General features: G+C 44.4%; 1 protein-coding gene across 1 annotated transcript; it reads right to left on the reverse strand.

Annotated features, from left to right (window-relative positions):
• Positions 1-1,553: 1,553 nt before the first annotated feature.
• Positions 1,554-10,409, reverse strand: LOC147730540 (gamma-crystallin-3-like). The gene is made up of 3 exons (XM_086958581.1): positions 10,370-10,409; positions 9,395-9,637; positions 1,554-1,862 (listed from the first exon to the last, which is right to left on the reverse strand). Exons 1-3 carry the CDS (start codon positions 10,376-10,378, stop codon positions 1,590-1,592), a joined length of 525 nt encoding a protein of 174 aa, XP_086814707.1. The 5' UTR covers positions 10,379-10,409; the 3' UTR covers positions 1,554-1,589.
• Positions 10,410-21,131: the final 10,722 nt, after the last annotated feature.

Below are 21,131 nucleotides of genomic sequence, written 5' to 3' on the forward strand. Positions count from 1 at the left end.
ATTACTTGCCTGCACTATACCACTAGTAACAGCACAATATATTGCTTTTTTGTACATAAACAAGTCATAACACTTTGACAGCCTTTCTGTAACATATATTTGACAACTACTCCACAAGCTACAACTTATGACAAAAACTGCAAATTAATTATTAATCACATAGGCGTTTCTAATGCTTTTTACATTTTCCCTGCACTTCCGCCTTTTCTGGGAAACAAATGATCAGTAGGAGATGACAGCACAACTGTAAATCTGCTGCGTCAGCAATAAATTGCTTCCAAATCTTCTTTACCTAGTAAGTCGAGTAAACCATCTGTGGTTAGTTAGTTGGTGCTGTGTGGTGGAAAGGCATATGTTTTGGTTGAAAGAATGAAGGCATTTATGATTTCTTGATCATCGAAATGTTTTTCTTTTTTCCATCTTCACCACTTATGGTTCGATCTGAATTTTGGAATGGCTTTGAAGCCCCTCATATGATAATTTGATCATTATATTGTCTGCCAATCAGGAAGCTTTGGGCCATATGCATGAAAATGTAAATTTGTGATTCTCAAATAGCAATTTTTTGCAAATCGCTATTTGAGAATCGCAAAACCCTATGTATGCAGGATTAGCAAATAATGTTGCGAATCCTATATATTACTTAATTGCGAATCTCAAATTGCGATTCGCAATTAAGGAATACCTCCCTATTCATTCCTATAGGCCTTGAGGCCCATAGGAATGAATGGGAAGACATTCTCAATTTGCGATTCGCAATTAGCGAATCGCAAATTGAGAATGCAAATTCAAGGGTGCAGGGGTGTCAAAAGGACACCCAGTTGCACCCCTGAAATAAGCATGTGTGCACATGTGGTGCACATACATGCCCTAAGGGCATGTATGTGCTTCACATTGCACTTTGAAAAATGCAAAAAAGTGAATTTTTCAAAGAAATCGCAAATTACCACCAACTTGAAGTTGGTGTTAATTTGCGATTCCTTAAGTCCAAATTGCACTTTTTGGGTGCTTCTTACATTGCATTTAAGGAATCGCAAAATTTGCGATTCCTTAAATGCAATTGCAAAAAAAGGAATCACAAATTTTGTGATTCCTTATTTTGCACACAGATTTGCTTCCTACATACCATTTGGCAAAATTGCGAAAGCAAACGCCGACATTTTTCGAATTTCGACATTTGCGATAGCAATTTTGCTTGATTCATATGGCCCAAAGGTAGAAGCATGTCTCCCCCATTCCAGTGACTGGAATGGGTCTTTAGCAACCTCCAAGCAGACCAAAATGTCTTCTGCATAGAACTGCACAGCAAGAATAATAGTGGGCCAACAGATCTGTCCAATTAGCTAAAGACCGAAAGAACTGAAACCTTCAAATCATAACATACACTCACCTTGATGGATGGTAAAAGATGTAGAAACTTCTCGAAATCAAACATCAGGTCTATTAACTACATTCGTGGAGTTACATCATCTCACTGATGGCATCTACACGTACAACCCATTGGACATATTAAAAACTGACACATTTCACAATATCTTAATCCAGTACCGATTTTATTAACTAATATTGGATGAAATTGCGATTAGCTATTAAATGTAATCCATTCGTCTGAAAGAGCCAATCCTAGGGCTCAGGGCACCCCAGTCGCTGCATTTTTTATACTCCCCAGGCCTCAGGTAGTACTGGCGTCCTCTGTAGTTGGGCTCCTCATAAAAGATCCAGTGCCCGTCCTGCACGTTACAGGAGTGGATGTCATTGAAGCGGAACCGGTCAAAAACATTTGGGCAGTCAACTGTGAAGTCCATCGTCTGGCCTGCGAAGTCACCTTTCTCGTAAACACGAATTCTGAAGGAGCCATGGTGCTTTGATGACAAAAAAAAGACAAGGAAAAGTCTCAATATTGCTGGCGAAATGTTGCTTTCCTTATAGTTTGATGGAATGTTGTCACGCTGTGCAACTACGTTTGATAATTGTGCTGCATCGAGGTGTTACAAACCTTGTCAGTATATTGTTAGTTCACTATTGAATGTGCACTATTGTGATAAGATTGATCATAAGCCAAGTTAGGTATCTTCATGCAAAGACAAAGGGGCAGATTTATGTTGGGAATGCGCCACGTTTGCATCACGCAAATGCGGCGTAAACGTGGCGCATCCCTACGACCCATTTACAACGTGACGCATCTAGGCAGATGCGTCACGTTGTAAAGCCCTGCGCCACTTGTGGGCGTTCCGGCGCAGGATGGGCGTTCCGGGGCAGGTGCGCCTCGCAAAAGTGGCTGAGTGAAATCTATAAGATTTCACTCAGTCACTTTCAGGCCAATGCTGCGTCAAAACCCTGCGCCTGCTTGAAGCAGGCGTAGGTCTTGACGCAGCATTGTAAAGATGGGGCACCCCCGAGCCTTGCTGGAGCTGCGTCGCGCTTGCGACGCAACTCCAGCAATGCGCCACCTTTACGGCACAGATGCGTCACGCATCTGTGCCGTTTTTTCCCCACGGTGCGCCGCATTGTAAATGCGGCTCACCATGGGTGGCGGAGCAGCGGCGCAAAATAACTGGCGCATCCCTGGGGATGCGCCAGTTATCATAAATCTGCTCCAAAGTCTCCTCGTGAACGTAAGTGGCAATTATTGTTAATGTAGATCCCAGTCCCAAGATACTGGCTGCCCCCGGAAACCCTTTTGAATAAGATCCAATTCACTTCTGCCCACTATTGGGGTGTGTCGGATAGAGCAACTGTCGGGTACTGTCACTGCTGCAGTTGGAGTGGAGAAGCCATATTTTGACCCCATGTGGGAAATGTAAGAGCGCATCATTTTTACCTGTAGTTGGCACTCAAACATTATTTGTGACTAATATTACTTAGGAAGAGGTAAAATTATTTTCGAACATCAAGTGTGGAGAAAACGTGTTGATTATCTTTGTGCATAAATTGGGACTAATGTAACATACTGAAAGGGATGTGTTAGCATTCAAGAGCAAATAAGTGGTCAACGTGATATTATGATGCTAGTGATTAATGTATCTGGGTAGGTTGAAGTCTAACCATTGAATATATAGTTAGAAATTATTAGTAATAACTTAGGGTAAACATTATAATGATTAATTATTTACATTTGATCTTCTACATAGAACATGTGCAAGATATATGTATCCCAATGCATCTGTCGAGTTAGCTAATATGTTAGGCCTAACACGTTCATTTAATTTCATTTGTCATTTATTTTAGCCCACGCTGTTTTCAGAGCAAGCACACGATGCAGTTAACATTTGATTCGTGCTTAACCTTCAATGTGGAATGTTTTGCTGTATTTTGTCTCCACTGCAAGCGAGGACAAAACCTTATTAGTTAGCACAGAGGAGATATTTTTGATCGCTACTGTGGTGTGAAAGTACAAAGAAGCATGAGAGGAATGCGGTACTAAGAAGGGGGATGAGTTCTCATGGTGCAGAAGAAGGATGGCCAAGGATGAGAAGGATTACTTATCCATGTGGGAAGGGAGCTGGAAGAATCACGCCTGGCCGATGGAAAAGTCTCAAGGGAAGGTCACGCAGAATATGTTCTTTCGAATGCAGTTGATATTGCCTGTTGATACTTAGAGGAGCCAGACATCTTTGAGATTTTGTGGGGTGTAGACCTATGTTTGTGTGGCTTCATGCTACTTGACCCATTCATGAAGTACTGTACTGCAGACTTCACTGCTGACACCTTGTTTTACATTTTTCCCCGGACATTGGTCCATGGGGTGCTGGATAGTGTAGGGAACGGTTGGATTCATGTTACTTGTTGAGACTCAACTAATGAAATTTGATTGATTTTTTTTGGCCTGATTGTTTATTACATAATCATTTAGCTAATCATCCTTTCTCTTCTGTATCGAGCTCATCACTTCAGGAGATTTGGACAAGTTCTACTAATTTGTATTTTTATATGCTCATGATATGAGTGGTTTATGTGAGCTTACTTTTTAATTTGTAATAAATCGAACTAAAACTTTTTCAGTTGTGGACTTAGTTATTGAGCGTCCAAATAAGACTCTGAGAGATAAAATAATTCTCCCCTTGCCTCCCTTTGCCTCTCAAGCAGTCAGAGATCCATGTGTAGCGGAAAGTAAATGGTCTCCGAACTTCTCAGCTGGAGGTAAGCAGGAGCAATATGCAGGGATCCTACTTTTGCTGTCATGCTGTGAGAGCAATGAAGAACATGGAGATGTTCAAGTAGTGAGCTGGTAACATTGGTTAGAACACATCTCAGAGCCATTGCTTTGAAAGGCATCTGAGCGTCACCTTGTTCAAATAGGAGGGAGGCTGAAACAAAGACGATAAATTAGAAGGGCTGTGTCAATTATGATGTTCTGAAGTCTCATCCCAGTATAACTTCTGCTCTTTGAAAGGAGTCACGGTGCCACTAACCACTTTGAACAGTGCATGTGGTGAAGGATAAAACATTGTTGGTAATGGGAGCAATTCTAAGGTATGACATTGGAAATCGTTCTATATACAAGCACTTTAGTAAAAACAGAACACGTGGTTTATAAGCAACCTGTTAAGTATAATACAACCGACCTTTTACACTTCATTATAATAAGAAAGCAAGACTTTTGAAACAAAGACCCTCAGATTTTTATATGCATCTCATTCAGCTACCTTGGCAGCTAGGGTATCTCTTTTTAATTAGGTTCCGATTTATTTAACACTTTATTTGTGCCATCTAGTGTTCAAATTTATATTGAGCTAAGGTTTCAAACATACAAACTACGAAACTCTGCATATAGTGTCGAAAACAAGAAAATTCTGACTAATGTTTGCACGAAACTGTTATCCCGCATTATTATAATAAAGCAAAATACAAGCAGGCCAGAGTGTGTCATCCTGTATTTCTTTACTTTCTAAGATGATTGACCTTTCCCATCGCACATAAAACTTTTTTCAAGAGCACCAGCCCCTTTATTTGCTTAGTGGCACCTGGTGCCTTTGCAAAACCTTTTCTAAAGGAATACTAAGGGCATTATCGCCGCTTTAGCGGGAATTTTGCCCGCTAAAGCGGCGATAATTGTATCGCCCTATTACCTAGCTGTCGCTAACACCAGTTAGCGACAGCTAGTAGGAGATATCTGGCATATAGGTGCCCACTTTGCATGTCAGCGATAATTCTCGCTAATGACATGCAAAGTGGGCGTGCCAAGGTGTTAGCGACTGGAAACAGTCGCTAACATCTCTATCTCCTATTACCAACTTTTGGAAATAATCGCGCTAAGCGCGATTATCTCCAAAAGCTAACACCTGCCCAGAGCTGTTCTTAGCCATGTTATCCAATGGTAGGTGGATAACATGGCTAAGAGCACTTGCTCGGTAATGCATGAATATCGCTGACTTTACAGCGATATTCATGCATTTCGGCCGATTTTTATCGCTTAGGAGGTAAACCTTGATAATAGCAAGGCTCCTAAGCGATAAAAATCGTCGGAGATCGGCGATATTAATATTGCCGCTAAAGCAACATAGCGATATTCATCGCTAGTTGTTGGTAATATGCCCCAATGTTATTTGTTTAACTCTTCAGTCTAACCTTGTCCAGTCGTTAATAACTGAAGTAACTGAGAGGCCAGTTCTTAAAGGTTAATGTGCACCTATATTCAAATTAAGTGCACAAATACATTTGTGAGGATAAAGTCACATTCCTGTGGGCTGTGACACTGGCTGATTGTTTTTTTTCCATAGGGAAATGCTATCAGTATTGATTGAATGTTCTTACTTGCAAATTCAGGGTTAAAGGTGGGTATATTTAGTTGTTTATGTGAATTCACCCGGAAAAGTTTGTGAACACCGAGAAAGCTTGTAAATATTTATCAACCATTTTCATGCAGTGTCCTTCACCTGAAACCAATGAAAACCTTCTACACACTAGGGCAGGCAGGAGAGTACTACCAAGGCGAGGAAGTGTATAGAAACATCCATAATATTTCATATAAGTATAAGATTTCTATAGGTAAATTATATTCCCCGTGACAAAACAACTAAAAGGTAAATCTGAAGAAGCACATTCAACCTGTGGAATTGTACCACTACTGCAATTCTGCATGCAGAAAAATATTTATTCATATGAAAACTTCAGGAAATGTGCACCTTTTGCAGATTTCCAGAAATATGTCTGGATGTCTGTATTAATGCCCAAAAAAAGCAGAATATCTGCTACAACTATTACCGTAATCTACGCGAGCAAACACAATCTCCTGCCATTTTTCATCTATTGTTTTTAAAAAACAGTCTTAAATGTCTGCCATTTGTGTGTGAAGTGTCAGAATGATACCTCTCCAAAATCTGGATTTTAGTGGACATGACCAACTTAAATGAACTATTTCTTAATTGACAGTGCATTTCCACACGTTTACATTGCAAAGGTTTTTACATGACAGAGAATAAACATATCCTAGTTAGGCTGAATCACTTTGACAACCAGGCAATTGTCATATCATTACAAGTTAGTGCAATCAAGTAAATACTTATAGGTTGCACAAATCATAAATCCACCATCACTGCACATGGTACGTATACTCTGACATACTACTCATTATCCTGTCATGGTAAGACATAAAATGACCTATACCTGGAAACATAAAATGCAGCATGTAAGGGTACATGAATCACCACTACTGTTTGAAACATCAGGCATAGCAAAAACAGGGGAGCAGTTGTGTGAAGAATGTAAATTGATCACCAAATCATCTCCATATGAATACATCAATCTGCCAACCTCATCATCACATAGGGCACATCGCTCCTGTGCTCCTATTTCAGGTTAAACGGTCCTTGAGGCACCACAAGGTGCAAGGCGTAGAAGCACCTAGGTGCCTTTTAGCAGAAGTACAGTATTCCTTGCCACCACACTGGGAGGCAGCCAGCAGCGATCGTGCAGAGCAGCTGCTGCAACCAATGCAGCGATCTTTTAAAAAGAAAAATACACAGGGTCTTCTAGCAGGCTTTACCCCATACTGCCCAAATCACAGGACAAATGCCTCCCAATTATGAGTGCAACAAGGAGGGGAGGCACCCACACTGCCCACATTGGCAGGGAGCCCTCCCCATGCTTGCTGGCCACTAGCGCGTGGCACAGCTGGTAGCGTTAGGGCAGCTCCACTTCCAACCTCAGTGGCCAGAGGCCCTCCGTGCGGCTGAGCTGAGCTGGGACTGGCTTACCCATAGGGCACAGAAACTCCTGCGTGGTTGGAGCCCACGAGGCTCTGGCTTATTCCAGCAGTTTGGGACCTGCCCCGCTCTGGGGTCTGCATTTTTGTGGCAACGATGAAGGGCTCCTGCCGGGGAATTCCTTCTCCTGTGTCACCTGGTGACCCTGCCCTCTTTTCCTCTGCTCGGCAGCAGGCAGGGCAAGACTGCACTCCCTCGTCAGCACGGCAAACATGTTGCCAGGACTCCTTTGTGTCAGGCACGCCCTCGCTAGGAGAGCTTCACTGCATACAGCACTGAAGGCAGCGGGTGCGGGCTTAGCCAAGAAATGACACCACAAGTCCAATGCCCACAGAGGTGCGGTTGGGCACCATAAAAAATGCATGGGCTTCCAACAACTAAGGCCCTCTGTATACTAGTATCAACAACAATGGGCAACCCAATCTACCCTTGACGGCTAGGGAAAAAGATATTGGGAGGTAAAGGCGCCTACAAGGGATTTATTTTACGTAAATTCTGTGTCAATTGTTATCCTCAATCTAGACTGGCTATCTCGATTTGCCTGTATACTAGGGCGCACTGACATTTCCACTCCGGGAAACACACTAAAAAAAATTCCAACAAGAAGGCCCAGGAAGGCCTTACAGCAACAAAAGATGATGCAGTTCACCATGCAATAGGGTTTTCAAGGACAACAGGCATAAAAGCACTCCTTGGAGAGCACTGGGGCACCAAAGTAGGATTGCAGGCAGTAATCCAGCGCACGGGGTCCTGTTGGGCAGGTCAGTACAATCAGTAAAGTCCCATGGTGGTTCCTTCGGACAGCATAACAGCTCCTCCTGGCAATGTGCTGTTTGTAGAGCCAACAGCATCTGGTTACAAGTCCATGCAGCGTCTAAAAATCACCGGGTCACAGCCCCTGTACTTATACTCTAGAAGTTGTTGTTCTGGGGGTACTTCAAACAACTTTTAGAAGTACGCAACACCCCCATTCAATTCCCAGCTGTGGCTCCAGACTCACTACAAGGGGGTGGGCAGCATTGTGAAAGGCAGGCACAATCCTATTCAGGTGCAGGTGACAGCTCCTCCCACCACTCTAAATGCAGACCAGGCCTATTCAGCCCAACTATGAGAATCCCAGAAAAGGCAGGATACACATCAACCCCCCTTGTGGCTGTCTACAGTGAATGCACATCCTCAGCTCCGGTCAGTCTAAACCCGATGTTGAATACACAACCAGGCAGGGCACAAAGAGTCATAAGCACACAGGAATGTCCACTTCTAAAAGTGGCATTTCTAAAATAGTAATAGCAAATCTGTTTTCACCAATAAGCAGGATTTATTACTTCTATTCTAAACATACCAAACATGACCATGCTACACCTTTCATATGATAAATTACCAGAGAAACACACATCAGGGATTCCCAATGCAAACCTATGAGAGGGGCAGCTTCACAGCAGTGAGAAGACAAATAGGCTGTTTGTCACTACCAAGACATGCCACACAACAAACGTACGTTTTGTACATTTTACCTACACGGCACCCTGCCCATAGTGCTACCTAGGGGCTACCTGAGAGGTGACCTATATGTAGTAAAAGGGGAGTTTCAGATGTGGCAAACACTTTAAATGCCACATCACTATGGCAGTAAACTACGCTCACAGGCCCTGCAGCGGCATTGTCCTGAGACAGGTTTGAAAAGCTACTTCTGTGGGTGAAGCAAGCAGCACTGCAGGCCCACTAGTAGCATTTAATTTACAGGCCCTTGGTATATTGGTTATCCCTGTAAAAGGGACTTACAGATAAATTAAATATGCCAAATAGGTGTAGACCAATCTTACCAAGTTTACAAAAGAGAGCATATGCCCTTTAGCACTGATCGGCAGTGGTAAAGTGCCCAGAGTCATAAAACCAACAAAAACAGGTCAGAATAAATACAGGGGGAAGGCATAAAGTTTGGGGATATCCCTGCAAAAAGGACCAGTTCCAACAGTGGCTGATTTCAAATTTCGGTTATTATGACAATGACCTTGCCAATAGATTTCATGGATGCATACCAGCACGTAAATAAAAATATATATATATATATATATGAAAAAGCCTAAACATGGCTCCATTTTACACTTATAGAAAAAGATCCCTGCCCCACGCTAATATGCACAGAATATCAGCATACACTTCAGAGGAAATTTCAGAGTAAAACTTACTTCTGGGACCCGATGGCAGGACCTGATGGAGTCATTGTAGCCCACCCAGCGATCATACTCGGGGAACTCTCCTCGCCTCAGGAAGTACTGGGAGCCCAGGTAGTTGGGGCGCTCGTACAGCATCCAGGGACCACTGTATACTTGGAGGGAGTTGCAACGGTTGAAGTTAGAGTGCAAGTTAGAGCAATCCCCGCTACACTCGTAGGAGTGTCCCCCATAGTTCCTGTCCTGGTAGAAAATGATCTGACAGGAAAGAGATTAAACACATATTTGGATTGTTGATATGTGTAGGCATAGTTTTTCTGAGTCATCCTTTAACAAAGGGATTCACTGACCACAAAACCCTCCCTTTTTTTATTTTTATTTTTTTTATTTTGAAAGTTCGTGAACACATGTTACACAACAAAATACAATTCATTCCAGATGCAAAATGCAAGATACGAAATCCAGCATACATAGATAAATAATGGTCGCGGGTGCATCAGTAGCTACCAATAATATATAAAGAAAAAAGTAAGAAGAGAAAGGCAAGACTCTAATTAATTAATTAAAAGATAACCATTCTTGATTTTCGTATCTCCACACTCATAGTTCTAGTAGTCATAGTCATAGTCAAAGTATTGGCCCAGAGGAGGTTTAGCATACAGTACAAAAAGGCCTAAGGCTAAACAGTTGACATCACACTCGACTGACCCCTCATCCTTGCCGCCCTCCAAACGACCACAAAACCCTCCCAATGAGTGACACCCTTAAAAAAAAGTCTACAATGTATTGGTTTCATTAGCCTGTTACTAAAGAAATATGTGTGCAGCTATTCATATTTGCACACTCATAAATCCTGCTCCACTTACAGCCTAAATTCTGTGGTGAGATCTTTGGAATTGTTTTTTGCTATTTCATTTAAGCTGATATGTGGTGGAGTTTCTCAAATGTATATGCGTGGCAAAGCATGCTGCATAATATTTTTACACTTACCTTTCCCATGTCGAATGTTGGTGTTCCGGAGCTGCGACAGTTGTAATGTTCTGGTTTTGTCAGACTAAGGCCCTTTTATATCCCTCGTTTCTAAGCCTGCAGTCTCAACAAAGGGGGGTTCTCTACCCAGGAAGGTCATTTCTATTCGAATTGTTCCGAGAGCTGTTTAGTCTTTTGTGCTGCGCGTTTTGCCTGGAAAGGTTGAAGTTTATGGCAGCATCAGGGGGTTAGCAGCCAGCACAGCGTAAAATGTAATTGCGCGCTCTGAATGCAGTTAACCTATCTGTTGTGTTTTAAGGACTACACTTGAATACAGTATACCTAGAAGGAAAACAAATTTTTATCAAACACCACGCAGTGAGAAAACATATATATTAGTAAATTAATCTCGCTAGTAAAAGAAAAATAAGCCATATGAATTAACGTAATTCACAGTTAGGAGTGTTTTAGGGCCTTCAGGGTCCCGAATTATCAGATTCGAAAATTAGGGGCCAGTATTTACAGGACTGGTGACACCAAGGGGCATATTTACTAAACGCACGGCAGCAAGCACAGTTGTTGATCCGTGTTGCGTGAAAGGAAGAGAGCAGAAATGCGACAAGTTTGCAAGATGTGGAGCATTTCTGCTCCATCTATCTGGGAATACTGTGTGTAACCTAACGCCAACACAAGCACGCTTGCACCCTGGTTCAAGGGGGCTTGTGTATCAGGCAGAATTGTTTTAGTGCAGGAAAGGACACCATTACTGCACAAAAACCATCCTTGGAGGCATTTTCCTATTTAGGTCGAGCCTGGGCAGCTCATGAGCTGCTCTGCGAGGCATGATGTATTGGACTATACACTGGTAACCCCGCCCACTCTCCGCCCATATATGTCACTGGATTGTGTCATTGTCCTTCATAAATGCTGGCTTCTGATTCGTAAATAGGATTGTTAGTCCCTCCTTAGTACCGCCTTGTCTTCATTTGTAAGCTCCATTGAGGACACCCGCTTTTACATGTGTTGTTGCTCGAAAGGCTTCAATTACAGTCTCCGAGCACTATTTTGTTCAATGGTATTCGCATGCCTGCTGTTGCAGGCAGGACACACTCTCTTGCAGCAGCTTTATTTTTTTTTCCATAGCATGGCAAGCCACGCTGATAGTGGCTCTGCCTTTGCTTTACTTGCTGCGCCAAACGCGACCACATGTTTTTTTAAACTATTTATTTTGTTATTTTTATAAATGCCCCATGCCACACTTACACTTGTAAGGCACGTCCCTTTCCTTAAATGAGCCAGCCGAGTCTAAGGAAAGGGGCAGGGCTGCCATTAAATTGAAAGCGCAGTATGGGGTGCTTTTCCAATAAAAAGTATTTGTTTGTCAGATTGACAAGCAAATGCTTTTTTAAATTAAAAGCACCCCATGCCAGGCTTTCACTTTAATGGCGGCCACACCCTTTTCTTTTCTCACCACACATCTAAAGAAAGGGGCGTGGCTGATTTTAAAGGTAAAGCACCGCATGGGCATTTTTACAAACTAGCATTTGTAATGTAATAGGAGTGACATTTACAAAACTCTCCTAAATGCGAGACCTATTGCATTGCAAATACTTGTTTTATGTGTGCTGATGCAGCACATGTGGAAAAAGGCAATAACAAGGAGAAATAAAGATATTTCTCCTTGCTACTCTTCACTGTGGAAGGCATAGCATACTGAAGTTCCCAGGGTTACACAGCGTTTAAATCTAGGAATGCACCCACATCAGACACTGGGAGATGCTTCAGCACCCAAGCAATGTGCAAAGAATCTGGGGGTCCTTATTGATAATACCCTATCCGTGCAAGACCATGTGCGGGTCCTATGTGGAACAAGCTTCACGATTTTGAAGCTCTTAAAAAGGCTAATTACCTGGATCCCACTGGAATGCATAAGAACAATTTGCTCATTCGTAGGTTAGATTATGGTAATGCACTGTTTGTCTGCATGGCAGACTACCATTTACAAGCCTGCAAATCTTACAAAATGCTTCCACCAAGCTGGCGTGTAATAAAAGCAGATTCAGCTCAGCGTCTGAGTGTATGAAACAGCTCCATTGGCTGCCAATGCGCCAAAGAGCAACGTTTAAGCTGCTCAGTCACACACAAGGCCTGAACAAAATTTAATTTTACGTACCGACGAGGTGCTAAAGGTCACACTATCATGTGCAAGCTAGAACAAAACGCATAAAGAAAGTAAAGGTAGGAGGTCGTACCTTCTCATATCTGGCAGCTAAGCATTAGAATGAACTACCACAAGATCTTCGTCTCACGACTGATTGCCTAGCATTCAGGAAGAAACTCAAAACTCACCTGTTCCCTAAGACCTAATACTGGTCAACCCAGCAACACCGCAATGTAATTTCTACCACGAGTTCTGAAGCCCAGCGCCGTGATGTCCTATTGGATGAATGCTGCGCTCTATAAATAAATAAACCCATGGGGGGATGCATGGGAACGTCCATGCTTCAGTTATGGAACGCCTCCCAAGTAGAAATGTAATTTAACGCAGCACCCGCCTAGCATTCAGGAAGAAACTCAAAACTCACCTGTTCCCTAAGACCTAATACTGGTCAACCCAGCAACACCCCAATGTCATTTCTACCACAAGTTCTGAAGCCCAGCGCTGTGATATCCTATTGGATGAATGCTGCGCTCTTTAAATAAATAAATCCATGGGGAGACACATGGGAACGTCCATGCTTCACTTATGAACGCCTCCCAAGTGACTCTTCAGCTTCTGCGAGACTGTTAGCTAATTATGTATACATACTCTTGTTACATATGGTTTAATCTAGATGTTGAATATGCTGGAATGCCTTATATTATTGCTTTGAAGATGATGAAGATGCAGACTTTGAAGATGAAGTAGGTTGGCAGAGCATGGGGACTTCTTTAAAGGTGGGGATAATTCTCTTAAACTGCTTCACTCCAGCGATCAGTCTGGATTCCGCTTGTACGATTTTCTGCACGGTCCGGGGGCCATGGGAGTTCAGAACTTCAGAGAATAGGTCTTTGCCCTGTTAGTCTGAAAATCCCCTAGCTGTGTTATTCTTGCACCGTGCTATATTAGGTTAGCATTATAAGGCTAAGTTAGTAGCCGCTGCCACATTTGTAGGTAACCCACTGAGCTGTCCTAATAGAATGTAGGCTTAAGTTAGCGCTTGTGGCTCCATTTTGTATTTTGCAATCCATATTCGAATGTGACCTAAAGTTTTATTATATGTACTGCATGCATCAGCAGAAAGTGGCTGGGGTGCATTTTCTCCTAAGGTTGGGCCTCGCTGTACTAGTGGATATATTGTTTATACTTCTGCATACCTTTTCCATGAGACAGAGCCGGCTCTCACAGGCTCAGCTGCAGGCACAAACAGAATGACGGCCTCAGACTCTTAGCTTATCCTTGTGTGCCCCTCTTTGTCTCCTGCTGCCCTCTGTGGAAAGTTACTGAGTGGGTGTGTCTTGTGCTCCTGCTGAAATGTATAATTGTTACTTCTATGTCTGGGAAAGCCAGTCCCTTGGCAGAAGTCTTAAGGGCAAGGTCTGAATGGACTCCTCTGCGGAGTATCGCTAATAAAATGCATATTGGTATTCTCTACTGTCCGACCGACTCTTCATTCTTGGGAAGGCATAGTAGGTGGTTGTAAGTAACCCGCGTGGCCCCTAAGGGCCATATCACTTAGGCCCCATAAGATATTAGAGAGAGATTTTTACAGGAGTTCTGAAGTCTAAGTGGCCCATTCAGGATTTACCAGATCAGGAGCTCTGACATAAATTGGCTAAGTTCCTGTTCCACCAATTATTCAAGCGCCCTTATGTGAAGGGAGAAAACGTCCCTCACGTTAGTGATATTGATTTTTTGCTTTGCAGGAATATACCCATGCACTGAGAGTTTGTTTCATGAAAAGATAGAACTACTGGGTCGCCACAGGCCTCTCTGCATTGCAATTTTGGCAAAAGTACATTTGACACACCGGCACAAGAATATTTAGTATTATAATTTACTCCAATGTTGGACAGTGCCCTTTGTGACATGGTCAACCCTATTTTTTGACCTGGCATTTGATGTGATTTTGCCTGGAAGTGCCAGATATCTTTCCCCAAACTGTACAATTGTTTCCACCAATTGGCAATACCTGTTGGTACCCTTTGAAAGTACCTAGTAAATGCTACTCCTGGAACCTAGGGCCTGTGTTGTGTTGTGTTATGTTATATGAATGAGTCATGTAAAGCAAGCGGTCACCAGTCAGGCTCATGGTGCTGAGTGTGGGAACAGAGGGGAATACAAGAAAGGAATGCAGTCCTCAAAGAAAGGTACGCAAAGGAGAGAGTCAAGTGTATGCTTGTCTAAACCAGGTTTTTAATGCTTTCCTGAATTGTAAATAACAAGATGCTGATCTTATTTCAATCGGGAAAGAGTTCCATAGGTTGGGGGCAATGACTGAGAGACTGGTTTTGCCCTGCCTCTTCCTTTTGAACTTAGGGACTGACCTGTAGTTCTTGTGGGCATAACATGATGAGCGCATGGGGGTACACATGTGTATTCCGGAATTGATAAAAGAAGGGCTTATATTATGGAGTGATTTAAAAGTAATGCTTCTGGTTTTGAAGATCGTTCTTTCTTCTAAAGGCAGCCAGTGGAGGTTTTTCATGAGCAGTGTGATCTGGCATCGTGTTGGCAGTGTTTTGCCTGAGGCACTAAAGAGGGTCCCTAAATTGTGCCACCCTTAGCTCACACAATCTGCCACTATTGGCTGTGTGTCTTGGTGCAAACAAAAGTAAAAATACGACATGGCACACGTCCTGTGTCCCATGCATACCAACAGTGCATGCAGTATTGGTAAGTCACCCCTACAGCAAGCCTTACGGCCCTAAGGCTGGGTGCACTATAATACATGCAAGGAATACACAGCATGAGCAGGTATGCCCCTGTGCTGGTCAAATCCACTGCTGCCAGTACAAGTGAACAGAGCAGCCATTTTATCAGCACGTGCTGGACACTGGTAGAAATGAGTTTTCAAGCTACATGATGCCTTCACTGGAAAAAGGGATGTTTGGTATCAAACATCTCATATTAATAAATCCATGCTGATGTGCAGTGTTGTATTGAACACTATATGCACACAGAGGGCACCATAGAGGTGCCCCCTGAAAAAGTACTAGCCACCTCTGTGCTGACTGACTAGTTTCTGAACCCCAAGTGTGAGGGCCTTTTCTCTCCGGCAGCCATAAACCAAGGCTGTTTGAAGAGAGGATGCCTTGCACCCCTCCCCACAGGATGACTTGCAGATTAGCAATCCAAGGCCAGGGAGTTTCAAAGAAGTCCGCCGCAAGAGCAGCGAAAGTATAAGACTAAAGAAGAGCAAATTACCTGGCACCAGCTGTGCGCCTAAGATGTCTCCTCCTGTGGCTGTTGTGCCTCCAAAGCCTGGGAGGACTGACTGTATTCAATAAAGACTTAAGTTCTCCTGTGGAGCTTTGGAGCTGCTACCCTTTGAGTGCTCTGTACCACGCAACCCACCTATGCAAAACACTTCCAAACCTGAGCTGAAGTGGGCCAATGGTGCCAGGAAAGTCCCCAGGTCCTCCTGAGACAAAGCCGATCTTGCACTTGCCCACTGTGGACCTTATGACACCCCCGGCAGCCTTTGTTTGCAGGCCCCCTCTGCCGCGAGTGCTCCCGGTGATGAAAATGCGATGCCTAATGACATCTCTGCACCTGCAGCCCTGATGAAGAGGAACAAAAGTGTCCCTACATCCTGAGCATCACAAAAGTTGAGCCCCCATGTTTGTTCAGCACGACTGGTCCATCAGACCGAGACTGCAGACTCTTTTCCGACAGACTGACCTCCATAGACTTGAATGGGGCATCCAATGCTGTAAGGCACCTCTGCATCCGGCTGTCCCAGTGCTGCCTGAAGAGACCTTTTGGTGCTGCCTCAGACCTTGCCCCATACTCACCCTAAGTTCAGGAGATTGGTCCCATAAGTCACTGTTGCATGCCCAAATGCAATACATGTTTTACCTTCAGATGTTAACATTATCACAAAGTGCTTAAAGTATGATTTAAAGTATTAAAAGCATCCAATGCCCCAAAACATACCTTTGCAACTGGATGTCCCACTGCCTCCCAAGGTGACCTATTGGTGTTGCCTGGGACCTTTCTTCATGCCCAGAATAAGACCTGGGGAAAGGTCCCGTAAGCCGCTGTTAAGTGGACAAATACAGCATATGTTTTCTTCCTACGTTAACATTTCCGCGAAGTGCTTCAATTATTATTTAAAGAATTTTCTTCAAACCTACTATTTTAAAAAGTACTGACCTGATTTTGATAATCTTATTGCCTGTTGTTAAATAAAGATAAGTTATATTTTTTATTCCTTGGTATGGAGCAAAACCTCTGACCTACTACTCAGGGAACTCTCCTCTCCTCTCGCGCAGCTCCATCGTTGCGCTGCTGACCCCAGCCCCGCTCTGGTCTCAGGTAGGCATTCAAGGCACTCCTCAACCCGCAGACTCCTGCGTGTGCCTCATCCTTGATGGTTCAGTGGGAGAGCCATTCTATTCTGCTGGTCCACTCTGCCAGCCTTGTCTGTCTGCCTTTTGTTTGTCTGCCTCTGTATGTCTGTCCCATGCTTTTTCTGCCTCATTTGCGCACTTCTGACTTTTTGTCTATTTGCACTTAGTGCTCTTGCCTTATTTGTGCTTGGTGCTTTTGCCTTTCTGTGCTCTTGTGTCCATTTTGTCTCATACTGTGCCCTTTTCTCACTCTCCTCTTGCCATTTTTCCCAGTACTGCTGCCTCCAGGGCCCCTCCTCCCTTCAGTATCCCTCTCCTGCCTCCCAGCTGCGCTCCCTCCCTGTCCCCTAATTAATGGCAGATGCTGCGTGGCCGCGCAGTGGGCGTGCCGCTGGTGTGCTGCTGGCACGCAAATGGCAAGCCCGTCTGTGACCTGACCGCGACCAGAGCCAGGAACCCTGGTTCTCTGACCTCCCACCACTATGACTCAGCCATCCTCCAGGCACTCGACCCCAGAAGATGCAACAACTGCCAGCTGATCAACTCCTAACACCACCGATGTCCAGTTCTCCTGCCAACACTGCTGCTGTACATTCACCCACCTCCAGACCCCCATGGCCACTGCCCACCCACTGGACACCAGCACACCCAAACCCCTGAGCTGCATCCTCCTCAATGTACACTCCCTGCACAGACAGGCAGTGGGAATCTGGGACCTCCTCAACAACCTGTCACCAGACGTTGCCTTCTTCACTGAAACCTGAACTAACGCCACCTCTGCCCCCTACATTGCTACAGCTATCCCCGATGGATACAAGATCCAGAGGAAGAACCACCTAAACCACCCGGGAGGAGGACTCACCATTGTACACAAGAAATCCCTCCGACTCACTGTATCCATCACAAACGACTCCCCGTCCCCCACAGAGCATCTCCATTTCCAGATCCAGACAAACCCCAGAACAACCCTACACTGCACCCTTGCCTACAGACCTCCCGGACCATGAACCACATTCACCGCAACCAACACTGACCTCATTGCGCCCCACACCATCGCCTCCATGGACTACATACTTCTCAGATACCTGAATTTCCACCTCGACAACCCCAGCAACCCCAAATCCACCTCCCTCCTGGAGAAAATCGCCAACATTGGACTGAAGCAGCTCGTCACCACCTCCACCCACAAGGCAGGACACACCCTTGGCCCCATCTTCGCAGGAGGAAACAACATTCACTTCAGCGATACTACACAACCCCTCTCGATGGACCATCAATGCATACACTTCTCTTTCTCAAAACCCACCTCACAGACAGCTACTCCACAGCCCTTAACAAAGGAATTGGATCAAGGTCACCGAGTAGCACATCAACTCCACCCTCAACCACACTCCCCCTCCTGCCGCAACCGATGTCAACTCAGCAGCCAACTAACTCCACATGTAGATCATCGACTGCGCAGACAAGCTCGCCCCCCACAGGAACTCCAACAGACAGTGCCCCACGAAAGCCACCAGGTTCATCACTGACCTCTGAGAATCCAGACACACCTGCAGATGTCTCAAGAAAGTATCAAGAAACAGCAAAACCCTGGAAGCACGGACCAGCTACAAGAATGCCATGACAGAACACCACTAATGCATCATATCCACTAAAAGGAACTTCATCCAGGACAAGATTCCCGCCAAATTCAGCAACTCGAAAGAGCTCTTCACCATCATACAGGAATTCGCCAAATCCCCAGTGAAGCCCTCCCAGTACCTTTGCAACAAACTTGGCTCCTACTTCATCTATAGATCAAGTCAAGCTACGACAACTTCAACAAACAGATACTAGACCCCGAAGCCACGCCTAACTCCCCCAACACCAGCCAGCCTACCATCTCCTAGACCCCGGTAACTACAAAAGAAACAGCCACCACAACCATGAACAGCATTCACTCAGGGGCCCCCATGGACCCCTTCCCGCTGCACACATTCCACAGAGCCACCGCCACCATAGCACCCAAACTACGACACACCATCAACTCCACCTTCGAAACCGGCACATTCCCTGACAACTGGAAATGCGCAGAAGTCAAGCCCCTCCTCAAGAAGCTCTCCGCAGACCCGACGGACCTCAAAAACTACAGACCCATGACTCTACTCCCCTTCGCAGACAAAGTCACTGAGAAAATCGCCAACATACAGCTCACAAACTTCATCAAAGCTAACTCCATCCTCCCAATCTGGATTCCACAGCAACCACAGCACCAAGACCACCCTCCTAGCCACCACTGATGATATCCACACTCTCCTCCACCAGGGCCACACAGTGGCTCCCATCCTTCTAGACCTCCTAGCAACCTTCGACACAGTCTCCCACCGCACACTCACAGCCAGACTCTACAACGCCGGCATACAGGGAACTACCCTCGACTGGATCTGCTCTTTCCACACCGTCCGATTCCAAAGACACAGAGATCAGATGCGGAGTACCCCAAAGATAATCGCTCAGCCCCACACTCTTTAACATCTACATGGCCCCCATTGCCATCACCGTCAGACAGCATAGACTCAGCATATTATCCTTCGCTGTCGACACCCAACTCATCCTCTACCTCACAAAGGAACCCGAAACCACCAGACTCAGTTTCAAGGAAGGAATGAAAGACATTGCATCCTAGATGAGCAGCAGCTGCCTGAAGCTCAACTCATGGAAGACAGAAGTCCTCTGACCCACCCCCTTCACATGGGACAATACCCGGTAGACCATCACCCTTGGCAACACCCCCAGACCACAGACCACGTCCGCAAACTTGGCATCATACTTGCTCCTCCCTCACCATGACCCGACAGATCATACAGTCTCCTCCGTGTGCTCAACACCCTCCGCATCCTCTATAAGACCTTCAAATGGATCACTCTGAATCCAGAAAGACTGTCACCCATGCACTCATAACCAGCAGACTAGACAATGAAAATGCCCTCTACACCGGAATCAACAAATCCCTGCTCTGAAAAATCCAGACTATCCACAACACTGCCACCATTCTCCTTCTATGAACCCAAATGAAGCCTCCGATCCACCGACCTCGCCCTTGCCGAAACCCCCTGCATCTGCATATCCAGAACGGGTAGAAGAGTCTACTTTTACATTGTGCCTGTTAGAACTGGGTGTCTCTAGTTGGCAGAGGTAGCTACCTTTGACCAAAGAGGGACCGTTGCTTCTAGTCAGGGTAGGAGGCTACACTTCCAAAATAACCCCTGCTCACCCCCTTGGTAGATTGGCACGAGCTGACAGGCTTATCTCAGAGGCAGTGGGTAAATGATTTGTGAACACATACAGTAATACAGTGAAAACACAAAAGCATAAAGGAGGGGACCCCTCTAACGTTACTTTGAGGTCAGGGAAAAGAGGGGAAAAAGGGTTATAATACTAAAAATGTTCCGTCATGACCTATGTAATTTTAGTTACCAACATTGTTTGTATATTGCGATATATTCACACACAACAACAACCTCAGGACTAGTATATTACATTTCTTCAGTATATTTTTATATTTTATCATTCTTTGTTTTTCATTTTCATTTATTTTCTTATAAAATATTTTTATCTTTTTTATCTATGATACATACATTATTTTGTGCAAAACTCATATTCCAGCAGATACAATTACAATTTCATAATAAATGTCCCCTTGGCTATAAAAACACATCAGTATTAACACAATTCCACTCATTCAATATCATTCATTCCAATTCATAACCATCCACACACACCATACATATGCAGTATCTGAACAAATCTTGATTCATAAGGCAGAAAGGTACTCTGCCTGACTTTGAACCATAAGTTGTTAAATTTTGTTCCACGCAAGCTCCACACTACAGATGGACACCACACTTGTTTAGAAAAATAAGCCATCTTTACTAGACTTAACACAAGACTAAACAACAAAAATCCACAATACTGTAATCCAAACAAGTCTTTAAAAAGGTAGAAATAGCTTAGTTCACTTTAGCTGCAAATGCAACACTTCTCGGCGATGAGTTGCGCTTCCAGCTCCCAGCGACACGCAGTCTATCAGAAGGCCTAGCACAACAGTAGGCTCTTCAATTCCCAGCAAGGGAATTTAGGGGGGAGCTTGGTGTAAAGTCTTGTATCCCTCAGACTTCAAGCAGGAGGCAAGCACAGTTCAAAGGCCTTGGAGATTCTTCTTCAAAATGATGAAAGCACACTTAGTCCT

This window comes from Lissotriton vulgaris, chromosome 2_1 (genome assembly GCF_964263255.1).
Source record: "Lissotriton vulgaris chromosome 2_1, aLisVul1.2, whole genome shotgun sequence".
NCBI lineage: Eukaryota > Metazoa > Chordata > Amphibia > Caudata > Salamandridae > Lissotriton > Lissotriton vulgaris.